General features: G+C 41.9%; 2 protein-coding genes across 3 annotated transcripts in view; one reads left to right on the forward strand and one right to left on the reverse strand.

The window, feature by feature from the left end:
- Positions 1–12,992, forward strand: part of LOC128657969 (uncharacterized) — a 296,601-nt gene that overhangs the window by 210,395 nt on the left and 73,214 nt on the right. The window lies entirely within an intron of this gene.
- LOC128657251 (zinc finger protein 836-like) overlaps positions 1–12,992 on the reverse strand; it is a 60,053-nt gene that overhangs the window by 26,113 nt on the left and 20,948 nt on the right. For both annotated transcript variants that reach the window (XM_053711523.1, XM_053711522.1), the window contains one exon: positions 45–143. In XM_053711523.1, the coding sequence (XP_053567498.1) occupies positions 45–143 (99 nt within the window). The remainder of the gene's footprint in view (positions 1–44; positions 144–12,992) is intronic.

Below are 12,992 nucleotides of genomic sequence, written 5' to 3' on the forward strand. Positions count from 1 at the left end.
AGGCAATATCCCATAAACAGAAGACACGTCACACGTGCACTTACCTTTATTGTCACTATAACACATTTTCTGCATTGGAGCTTCCAGCTGACACGTTACACTAAGATCTTCTGTTTTAATATCAACGTCAGTATTAAAATCATCTGTAAGAACATTTAATGCAGACAAAATGTCATGGTTTAGGATTTTATTTCACCCTAAAACCAATTCATGGTAAACATAGCAATGGGTACTTAAATGCCATACACTTAAAGGGACTTTCTACTTGAAATTTTTTATTGTTTAAAAAGATAGATAATCCCCTTACTACCGATTCCCCAGTTTTGCATAGCCAACACTGTTGTAGTAATACACTTTTTAACTCTGTGATTATCTTTATCTAACCCTCTGCAGACTGCCCCTTACCTCAGTGATTTTTGCAAACTTGCACTTTAGCCAATTAGTGCTGGTTCCTGCATAACCATCATCATTCTCCACGGAAGTGAGCACAATGCTATCAATATGGCACACATGAACTAGAACTGTCTGGATGTGAAAAGCTAAAAAAACAACAACACTGAGATAAGAGGCAGCTTGTATATTAATATAACAATCTTGGTTATGCAAAGCTGAGGAGTGGGTAGTAAAAGCATTATCTATCTTTTTAAACAATAACCAAAATCAAATAGACTGTCCCTTTAATTTTTGGGGCATATTGAGATTAATTGATAACATGTATTTATTTAGATTTGAAAATGCAGATTTTATGTTCAATAATTAAGAACTTAAATGTACATATAATAATCTGTAGATTACATAATGTTACACAACAGTAATTGATTTAAAAGGACAATTATATTGCAAAGTACCAGTTGCCATTTCATTCCTATATTATCAAATATTTAGTAATGGCCAAAACGACTGAATTCACAATAAAAACAGTTTTCAGAATACCATTTGATGAACTAGAGGGTGAGGAGAAGAAATATAAAGGGCATGTGTGTGTATCATTTACATAAAGCAGAAGGTGAGAGAGAAGGAAGAGAGGGCATGTGTGTGTGTATCATTTACATGAAACAGAGGGTGAGAGAGAAGGGAAGAGAGGGCATGTGTGTGTGTGCCATTTACATGAAGCAGAGGGTAAGAGAGAAGGGAAGAGAGGACATGTGTGTGTACCATTTACATAAAGCAGAAGGTGAGAGAGAAGGAAGAGAGGGCATGTGTGTGTATCATTTACATGAAGCAGAGGATGAGAGAGAAGAGAGGGCGTGTGTGTGTATCATTTACATGAAGCAGAGGGTGAGAGAGAAGGGAAGAGAGGGCATGTGTGTGTGTCATTTACATGAAGCAGAGGGTGAGAGAGAAGGGAAGAGAGGGCATGTGTGTGTGTATCATTTACATGAAGCAGAGGGTGAGAGAGAAGGGAAGAGAGGGCATGTGTGTGTATCATTTACATGAAGCAGAGGGTGAGAGAGAAGGAAGAGAGGGGCATGTGTATGTACCATTTACATAAAGCAGAAGGTGAGAGAGAAGGGAAGAGAGGGCATGTGTGTGTATCATTTACATGACGCAGAGGGGAAGAGAGAGGGGAAAGGAGGGCATGTGTGTACTATTTAAATGAAGCAGAGGGTGAGAGAGAAGGAAGAGAGGGCATGTCTGTGTTTACCATTTACATGAAGCAGAGGGGAAGAGAGGGCATGCATGTGTATCATTTACATGAAGCAGAGGGTGAGAGAGAAGGGAGGAGAGGGCATGTGTATGTATCATTTACATGAAGCAGAGGGGAAGAGAGGGCATGTGTGTGTACTATTTACATGAAGCAGAGGGTGAGAGAGAAGGAAGAGAGGGCATACATGTGTACTATTCACATGAAGCAAAGGATAGGAGAGAAGGGAAGGGAAGAGAGGGTGTGTGTGTACGTACCATTTACATGAAGCAGAGGGTGAGAGAGAAGGGAAGAGAGGGCATGCGTGTGTATCACTTACATGAAGCAGAGGGTGAGAGAGAAGGGAAGAGAGGGCATGTGTGTGTATCATTTACATGAAGCAGAGGGGAAGAGACAGGGGAAGAGAGGGCATGTGTGTGTACTATTTACATGAAGCAGAGGGTGAAAGAGAAGGAAGAGAGGGCATACATGTGTACTATTCACATGAAGCAGAGGATAGGAGAGAAGGGAAGAGAGGGCGTGTGTGTACGTACCATTTACATAAAGCAGAGGGTGAGAGAGAAGGGAAGAGAGGGCATGCGTGTGTATCATTTACATGAAGCAGAGGGTGAGAGAGAAGGGAAGAGAGGGCATGTGTGTGTATTATTTACATGAAGCAGAGGGTGAGAGACAAGGGAAGAGAGGGCATGTGTGTGTGTATCATTTACATGAAGCAGAGGGTGAGAGAGAAGGGAAGAGAGGGCATGTGTGTGTATCATTTACATGAAGCAGAGGGTGAGAGAGAAGGGAAGAGAGGGCATGTGTGTGTATCATTTACATGAAGCAGAGGGTGAGAGAGAAGGGACGAGAGGGCATGCGTGTGTATCATTTACATGAAGCAGAGGGGAATAGAGAGGGGAAGAGAGGGCATACATGTGTACTATTCACATGAAGCAGAGGATGAGAGAGGAGAGGGAATGTGTGTGTGTGTGTGTGTGTGTGTGTCATTTACATGAAGCAGAGGGTGAGAGAGAAGGGAAGAGAGGGCATGTGTGTGTACTATTTACATGAAGCAGAGGGTGAGAGAGAAGGGAACAGAGGGCGTGTGTGTATATCATTTACATGAAGCAGAGGGTGAGAGAGAAGGGAAGAGAGGGCATGTGTGTGTACCATTTACATGGAGCAGAGGGTGAGAGAGAGAAGGGTGAGAGGGCCTGTGTGTGTACTATTTACATAAAGCAGAGCGTGAGATAGAGAAGGGAACAGAGGGTGTTTGTCTGCCATTTAAATAACGCACATGGTAAGAGAGAAGGAAGAGAGGGCATGTGTGTGTGTGTGTGTGTACCATTTACATGAAGCAGAGGGTGAGAGAGAAGGGAAGAGAGGGGAAGAGAGGGCATACATGTGTACTATTCACATGAAGCAGAGGATGAGAGAGGAGAGGGAATGTGTGTGTGTGTGTACCATTTACATGAAGCAGAGGGTAAGAGAGAAGGGAAGAGAGGGCATGTGTGTACCATTTACATGAAGCAGAGGGTGAGAGAGAAGGGAAGAGACGGCATGTGTGTGTCATTTACATGAAGCAGAGGGTGAGAGAGAAGGGAACAGAGGGCGAGTGTGTGTATCATTTACATGAAGCAGAGGGTGAGAGAGAAGGGAAGAGAGGGCATGTGTATGTATCATTTACATGAAGCAGAGGGTGAGAGAAGAGAAGAGAGGGCATGTGTGTGTATCATTTACATGAAGCAGAGGGTGAGGGAGAAGGGAAGAGAGGGCATGTGTGTGTGTGTATCATTTACATGAAGCAGAGGGTGAGGGAGAAGGGAAGAGAGGGCATGTGTGTGTGTGTGTATCATTTACACAAAGCAGAGGGTGAGAGAGAAGGGAAGAGAGGGCATGTGTATGTATCATTTACATGAAGCAGAGGGTGAGAGAGAAGAGAAGAGAGGGCATGTGTGTGTATCATTTACATGAAGCAGAGGGTGAGGGAGAAGGGAAGAGAGGGCATGTGTGTGTGTGTATCATTTACATGAAGCAGAGGGTGAGGGAGAAGGGAAGAGAGGGCATGTGTGTATGTATAATTTACATGAAGCAGAGGGTGAGAGAGAAGGGAAGAGAGGGCATGTGTGTGTGTATCATTTACATGAAGCAGAGGGTGAGGGAAAAGGGAAGAGAGGACATGTGTGTGTGTGCCAATTACATGAAGCAGAGGGTGAGAGAGAAGGGAAAAGAGGGCATGTGTGTGTGTGTACCAAATGTTTATGTACCAGATTTTATTACTGCAATCCGTCTGTACTGAGGCTCATCATTTACATACAGGTAGAATGCGAGTTGTGCGTTCGTCTTTTAACGCTGAAAATGCCATTTCAGCATTAAAACAGCAACGCATCCATTACAAGTCTTGTTGGTATAGCTGTACCGCAAGCCTTTTAGCCTGTAACGCAACGTCAGTCCCGCACTCGTAAAAATTAAGTTTTTTCATGGGACTTCCATAGCGCAGCCATTACAAGTTTTTCAAAAGCTTGTGTTACATCCTAAAACGACAAGATCCGTAACGCCATCTGAGAGCAGTAGTTATGCGTTTTCCGCAACAAAACTGTTACATAAAACTCATAACTAAAGTGTTAAAAAGTACACTAACATCCATAAACTACCTATTAACCCCTAAACGGAGGCCCTCCCGCATTGCAAACACTATATTAAAGTTATTAACCCCTAATCTGCCACTCCCGACATTGCCGCCACTAATAAAATGTATTAACCCCTATTCTGCTGCTCGCCGACATCGTCACTACTATAATAAAGTAATTAACCCCTAAACCACCACCCTCCTGCATCGCAAACACTATTTAAATATTATTAACCCCTAATCTGCCCACATCACCCCCACTATACTAAAGTAACCTGTAAAAAAAAATACAAATACCCCCCCAACAGTAAAAGCCACCACCCAACCAACCCCCTAAAATAAAAAAACCTAACTAACAAAAAAGAAAATTTATGCTTACCTGATAAATTTATTTCTTTTTTGACACGATGAGTACACGGATCATCTTAATTACTAATGGGATATTCACCTCCTGGTCAGCAGGAGGCGGCAAAGAGCACCACAGCAATGCTGTTAAATAGCTCCACCCTACCCTTCAACTCCAGTCATTCGACTGAAGTTAAGGATAGAAAGGAAAAACCAAGGTGCAGAGGTGTCTGAAGTCTACAATAACCCACAACCTGTCTTACAAGAACAGGGCGGGCCATGGACTCATCATGAAAAAAAAAAAATACATTTATCAGGTAAGCATACATTTTTTTTTATGACACGAGGAGTCAACAGATCATCTTAATTACTAATGGGATTCAATACCCAAGCTAGAGTACACAGATGAAACTGGAGGGACAAGACAGTGAACCTAAACACAAGGCACCACTGCTTGAAGAACCTTTCTCCAAAAGCAGCCTCAGCCGAGGCAAAAGTGTCAAATTTGTAAAACTTTGAAAAAGTGTGAAGAGAGGACCAAGTTGCAGCCTTGCAAATCTGTTCCACAGAAGCTTAATTTTTGAATGCCTATGAGGAAGCAACAGCCCTCGTGGTATCAGCTGTAACTCTCTCGGGAGGCTGCTGTCCAGCAGTCTCATAACCAAACCGTATGATACTCTTCAGCCAAAAAGAAAAAGAAGTAGCCGTAGCTTTCTGTCCCTTACGTTTACCCGAAAAAAATCACAAACAAGGCAGAAGACTGACGAAAGTCCTTAGTCACCTGCATGTATAATTTTAGAGCATGGACCACGTCCAAATTATGTAGAAGTCGTTCCTTCTTACAAGAAGGATTAGGACACAACGAAGGAACAACAATCTCCTGATTATTTTTTCCAATCAGAAACAACCTTAGGAAGAAGGAGATTCATACTGCAATCCCGAGAGTTCAGACACTCTCCTAGCAGAAGAAATAGCAACAAGAAATAAAACTTTCCAAGATAACTTAATATCTAAGGAATGCATGGGCTCAAACGGAGCCCCTTAAAGAACCTTGAGAACTAAATTAAGACTCCAGGGAGGAGTAACTGGTTTGAATACAGGCCTGATCCTAACCAATGCCTGACAAAATGATTGTACATCTGGGACATCTGCCAGACGTTTGTGTAACAAGATAGATAAGGCAGAGATTTTACTTTTTAGGGAACTTGTCGATAATCCCTTCTCCAAACCCTCTTGGAGAAAAGACAAAATTCTAGGAATCCTAACTCTACTCCATGAGTAGCCCTTAGATTCACACCAACAGAGATATTGACGCCAAATCTTATGGTAAATTCTTCTAGTTACAGGCTTACGAGCCTGAATCATGGTTTTAATGACCGAGTCAGAAAACCACTGCTTGGATAAAATTAAGCGTTCAATCTCCAAGCAGTCAGCTTCAGAGATTTGGGTGAAGAAAGGGCACGTGAATTAGAAGGTCCTTCCTCAACGGAAGTCTCCAAGGTGGCAGAGATGACATCTCCACCAGATCTGCATACCAAATCCTGCGAGGCCAAGCCGGAGCTATGAGAATCACTGATGCCCTCTTCTGTTTGATTCGAGAAATGACCCGAGGAAGAAAAGCAAACGGAGGGTATAGGTATGCTAGCGTGAAGGTCCAAGGGACCGCCAGAGCATCTATCGGCTCCGCCTGGAGGTCCCTGGACCTCGACCCGTATCTCGAAAGCTTGGCATTCTGTCGGGATGCCATAAGATCCAATTCTGGCTGACCCCACTTGAGAATCAGGCTGGAAAACACTTCCAGATAGAGTTCCCACTCCGCCGGATGAAAGGTCTGCCTGCTCAGGAAATTCGCCTCCCAGTTGTCCACCCCTGGGATGTGGATCGCCGATAGGCAACAAGAATGGGCTTCCGCCCACTGGATTATTTTGGTTACCTCCGTCATCGCTAAGGAACTCCTCGTTCCTCCCTGATGATTGATGTAAGCCATTGAAGTTATGTTGTCCGACTGGAACCTGATAAACCGAACCGAGGCTAATTGCGGCCAAGCCAGAAGGGCATTGAAGATCGCTCTCAGCTCAAGAAAATTTATAGGGAGAACAGACTCTGACTGAGTCCAAACTCCCTGAGCTTTTAGGGAGCCCCAGACTGCTCCCCACCCTAGAAGGCTGGCGTCTGTTGTCACAATCACCCAAGATGGTCTGCGAAAGCAGGTTCCCTGGGAGAGATGATCCAGAGACAACCACCATTGAAGAGAATCCCTTGTCTCCTGCTCCAGAGTTATTCGAGGAGACAAGTCCGCATAATCTCCGTTCCACTGCCTGAGCATGCTTAACTGCAGAGGTCTGAGGTGGAACCGAGCAAACGGGATGATGTCCATTGCTGCCACCATCAGCCCGATTACCTCCATACACTGAGCCACTGACGGCCGAGGAGTAGACTGAAAGACTAGGCAAGTATTGATAATCTTTGATTTCCTGACTTCTGTCAGAAAAATCTTTATAGACAGGGAATCTATTACGGTTCCTAAGAAAGTTACCCTTGTGTTTGGAACCAAGGAACTATTTTCCAAATTTACCTTCCACTCGTGAGAATGTAGAAAATACAACACTATGTCGGTGTGGTATCTTGCCTGTTGAAGGGATGGCGCCTGGACTAGGATGTCGTCCAGATAGGGTGCCACTGCAATGCCCCGTGACCGAAGCACTGCTAACAGCGATCCCAGATGCTTTGTGAAAATTCTGGGAGCTGTGGCAAGACCGAAAGGAAGAGCCACGAACTGGAAGTGTTTGTCCAGGAAGGCAGACCTTAGGAACTTGTGATGATCCCTGTGAATAGGAACATGTAGGTACACGTTCTTTAAATCCACTGTTGACATAAACTGACTCTCCTGGATCAAGGGAAGAATGGAATGAATAGTTTCCATCTTGAAGGACGGGACCCTGAGAAATTTGTTTAGATTTTTGAGGTCTAAAATTGTTCTGAAGGTTCCCACCTTTTTGGGAACCACAAACAGATTGGAATAAAAACCCTGACCCTGTTCCTGTACTGGAACGGGAACAATCACTCCCAGGGCAGAGAGGTCTCCTACGCAGTGTAAGAACGCCCCTCTCTTTGTCTGGTTTGCAGATAATCTTGAAAGCAGAAACCTGCCTCTGGGAGGAATTTTTTTTTAACTCTAGTTTGTATCCCTGGGACACTATTTCTATTGCCCAAGGATCCTGAACGTCCCAAACCCAAGCCTGAGCAAAGAAGGAAAGTCTGCCCCCTACCAGATCCGGTCCCGGATTGGGGGCATGCCCTTCATGCTGTCTTGGATTCAATAGCAGGCTTCTTGGATTGTTTTCCCTTATTCCATGACTGGTTGGGTCTCCATGCAGGTTTAGATTGTTCCTGCTTAGAGGAGGAAGAGAAAGAATTTCCCTTGAAATTTCAAAAGGAACGAAAATTACTCTGTCGTCCCTTCTGCTTGTTTCTCTTATCTTGAGGGAGAAGATGACCCTTACCTCCCGTGATATCAGAGATATTTTCCATTAGGCCAGGTCCAAACAAGGTCTTCCCCTTGTATGGAATAGCTAGAAGTTTAGACTTAGAGGAAACGTCCGCAGACCAAGGTTTTAACCATAAGGCTCTGCGAGCTAGAATAGAGAACCCCAAAATCTTAGCTCCCAGCTTGATAACCTGAAGGGAAGCGTCCGTAATAAAGGCATTAGCTAGTTTAAGAGCCTTTATCCTATCCTGGATCTCATCCAAAGAAGTTTCTGTCCTAAGACCCTCAGACAGTGCATCAAACCAATACGCGGCCACACTAGTGACGGTAGCAATGCACACAGCTGGTTGCCATTGCAGGCCCTGGTGTACATATATCTTTTTGAGTAAACCCTCTAACTTTTTATCCATAGGATCTTTGAAGGCACAACTATCCTCTATGGGAATAGTAGTTCTCTTAGCTAAGGTGGAAACAGCCCTTTCCACCTTAGGTACGGTTTGCCAAGCCTCTTTGATAGAGTCGGCTATGAGAAACATCTTCTTAAAAATAGGAAAGGGAGAAAAAAAAGGTATGCCCGGTCTCTGCCACTCCTTAGCAATGATCTCAGAAGCTTGTTGAGGAACTGGAAATACGTCTGTGTAGGAAGGAACCTCGAAATATCTGTCCAGTTTACTAGACTTCTTAAGGACAACCACTACTGTGGAGTCACTGTCGTCCAAGGTAACTAAAACTTTCCTAAGTAACAGACGAAGGTGTTCTAGTTTAAACCTAAAATATACCACCTTCGTGTCCGTCAGAGGTAATAAACTCTCTGAATCTGAAATTTCCACTTCAGATGCTACAGCAGTACCCTCCTCTTCGGGTCTTTGGGAGGATACCTCCGAAATTGCAACAATTGCGTCAGAAACCTCCCTTACTGAATGTCTGGCTTTCCTCTTACATTTGCCCTGCAACATTGGAAAAGCAGAGATCATAGAAGACATGAGATAAGCTATGTCTTTTAATGTAACTCCAGCGGAAGCTATAGCAGAAGTGCAGGGCACTGCTTGTGCGGGCGGTAAAATTTGAGATGCTTGGGGAGAAAGCTGCGGCATACCTTGAACCTCGTCATTAGACTCTTGGACAGCATCCGCTTTTGAAAAGTTTCGCTCAGAATTTTTTTTTTCCCTATAGGATAAAGTCCTTTCAACACATGAGGGACCGAAAGGGATAGGTGGTTCCACATTTGCATCAAAACATAAGGAGCAAGTGACATCCTGTAAGGCCTCTTGGTCCATACTGGTCACTAAGAGTAAATTAATAAATAACTAAACTCAGAACTGAATAAAGAAACTTTGTACAGAAAAAAACTTTACTGTGCCTTTAAATTTAAAACGGTAACTTTTTTACCCAGCTATGTCAGATAAACAATAAATCAATTTAAATTCTATCAGACACCTTTACACCTCAACAACCCTGCTGAGGCGCCTACCTGACCGCTAAACCGAAGTCAATGTCCCCTTCTTTGTGGAGCAGGAACGATCCGGATCTTAGTAAAAAGATGACACTAACGTATAGTACTAGAATCGCTTGCTTAAACTGTAAAAAAAAAACATGCGGTTCTAGTGCCACGCTATTCTGCCGTCTCTGTAACGGAATAATACTAAATAGGGAGGAGGGGAGAAACGGGGACAAGAAGGGGTTAAGTAGCACTCATTCCTATTGTAAATAGTAATAGTACTGAGAAAAACTCAGCCAAGTGTGTACAAATTGTTTACTTAAAAACTAATTTATTAACAATTATTAAAATGAATGATGTAATAAACATTACATACACTAACAAGGGATAAAACCAGTTATCTCCTCTAACCCCAAACTCAGTTATAAAGCACAGAAGGACGCACAGACAAACCACCCCCCTGTATTCCTGGCCGATAACTGCATACTTCGGCTTCAGGTGCCAGGGATGGCCAGAACTGCTCTCCTCACAGACTAAACACTAATGTGGTTTGAAAAATTAATAAAAACAACACAGTCACACAAACGCGTTTCGGCCGAGATGCAGCCTTTCTCAATGTGTATTGAAATTGGCAAGCCGAGTGACGCACCAAAATCACTTTAAGTATCCTATGAAACGTAATATCTACCAATCATATTATGAGGAAGCTTCACAACCCATTCAGAGCGAATCCCCTTGTGATGATGTCACGGAGGACAGTGTTCAGAGGGTCTTATCATTGGTTGTGAGCTCAACCCCTCTGGGCCAATCACCAGGCGGTTATTTCGTGCCTGCCTGTATTTTGTATATGAAATGGGGTCCAATTATGTTAATATAAGTGTAATAAAATATAAGTATATACATGATGCGACTTGCGGTATATTCCTACTCAAACATGCACCTTGATCAAACACACCAATCTCACTGTCTACGCTATTATGGTAATCTGAGAACCGCTTGTAGTTATGCTGTTAAAAACCACTCACCAAAATGCAGGCAGAAGGTGTGTACAGCTAATAAATGATATAGCTGTAGTAAGATGTCATTGAAAACTGGTTAGTCTAGATATTACATAAGCATGAATATGAAATAATGTAACCCCTAACTGAGGTCATAGCGATATAGCTGAAACACACTCATTACCAATGCTGTGGCAACTTAGCCACACAGCATAGATTGATATGCCCACGCATAATAATATGACCTTTTATAACAGTATTCATATAATGTACTAACATGCCAGTAAATTGTATAGAAGACAACCTTTTTATGTTCTCTACAAATACTATATGGTGATAAGTTGTCGTTGTTATAAATGTACTTTGCTTGGTACTATCTGTAAACTGCCATATATGGTATAGTGATTCACTATTACCAGACATAAGGGAAACCAAATTGTTTATTAATATTTTTCAGTATCAGCAAGTACTATTCAAGATGTAAAACTTCATTAAAGATTTCACTTGATCTTAAATTGTTAATAGTATATAATTGTGACCCCATAAAATGTTTAATACCTTTAACTATCTTTTGGGTGCAACAGATATCAATAATTACTATTCAAGATGTAAACATTTTAATCAAAGGTTTTTTCTGGGTCTTAAGTTCATCAATAGGATGTAGTTATAAACACATAAAATATTTAATACATCTATGTTCTTGGTGCATATCTAAGAAGGAAAATGATGAGACTAATTACTCTAAGACTAGTTGTACACTATATCAATTCTGCAATAGACCTTTAGTATATTTACAGGAACACCCAAAAATTGTTGTTCTCATTCATGCATTGGGCATCACAGAGTTCAAATTAAAAAATCACCTTGCTTCTTTTTTCAGCAAGGCTTGTTCTATATTGCCTCCTCGAATACCCAATCGCAGTATTTCTAGTCCCCAACACTTAAAGGTACTAGTTTTGCCATTGTGATACTGTAGGAAATGCCGTGCAACACTAGTGATTTGTTTACCTTTTTCTACATCTTTAGCGGCATTTCTAATGTTGCTTAAATGTTCTATCATTCTTTTACCCATAGGTCTAGTCATCATTCCTACATAAAATAACTCACAGCTGCAGGATACACAATATATTACATTTGAGGTTTTACATGTAATATGATTACGTATGGTCCATTTATTATGGAATCTGTCTACCATAATTTTCTTTTTTACCATATGTGTGCAAGGCCGGTGCTAGGGATACAGGGCACAGGTGAGTGTACATGTGTGATGTGTCTGAGGGATACAGGGCACAGGTGAGTGTACATATGTGATGTATCTGAGGGCACACACATGTGTTTGGATGGTGGTGGCTATCTGCACTTAGAATATTGTTGGTAGCTGTTGGTTTTCTGTAGGTGTCAGTCTCCAAATGGTCATTTACTTTTTGAATAATTAAGTCGAGAAATTCCACCTTTAAATCATCACATGTCTTTGTCAAATAAAGGCCAAAAGGATTGGTATTAAGTAGAAAGATGAACTAATTCAGCAATTCTTTAGGACCTTCCCACACAAAGAAAATGTCATCTATATACCTGGACCAGTGGGCAATGTATTGTGTATACTGTTTAAGGGTTTCATGAAACACTACAGTTTCCTCCCACCAGCCCAGGTATATATTAGCGTACGTCGGGGCACAAGATGTCCCCATTGCTGTCCCGCATGTTTGTAAGTAAAATTTCCCGTCAAATACAAAGTAGTTATGTCCAAGCACAAATTCTAATAAGTTGATAATAAACTGTTTGGATTCATTGGACATGGTTTCATTTTTTCTAAGAAAATGAGCAACCGCTTTGTACCCCCCATTGTCTTTCTATGTTGGTATATAATGATTCAACATCACAGGTGACTAGGGTTGAATTTGGGGTTATGGTAAGTGTGTTAATTTTGTTAAGAACATGCATAGTATCTTTAGTGTGTGAGGGTAACAATATATCGAAATCTAGCATCAACGTATTTGCTCGCCTTTTCAGTGAGGGACCTAATGCCTGATACAATGGGTCTCCCTGGTGGGCATATTTGGTTTATGTGAATTTTTGGTAACAAATACAGTGTTGCTACTCTGGGTTGCTTGACTTCTAGATATTGGAATTCCTTCTTATCAAGCCTTCAGACGCTGCAGAATTAATCAAAGTATTATACTGTTTCAGAAAATCATCATTGCCCACTGGTCCAGGTATATAGATGACATTTTCTTTGTGTGGGAAGGTGCTAAAGAATTGCTGAATGAGTTCATCTCTCTACTTAATACCAATCCTTTTGGCCTTTATTTGACAATGACATGTGATGATTTAAAGGTGGAATTTCTCAACTTAATTATTAAAAAAGTAAAATGACCATTTGGAGACTGACACCTACAGAAAACCAACAGCTACCAACAATATTTTAAGTGCAGATAGCCACTACCATCCAAACACAATAAAAAGTTTACCAA

This window comes from Bombina bombina, chromosome 4 (assembly GCF_027579735.1).
Source record: "Bombina bombina isolate aBomBom1 chromosome 4, aBomBom1.pri, whole genome shotgun sequence".
NCBI classification, from domain to species: Eukaryota; Metazoa; Chordata; class Amphibia; order Anura; family Bombinatoridae; genus Bombina; species Bombina bombina.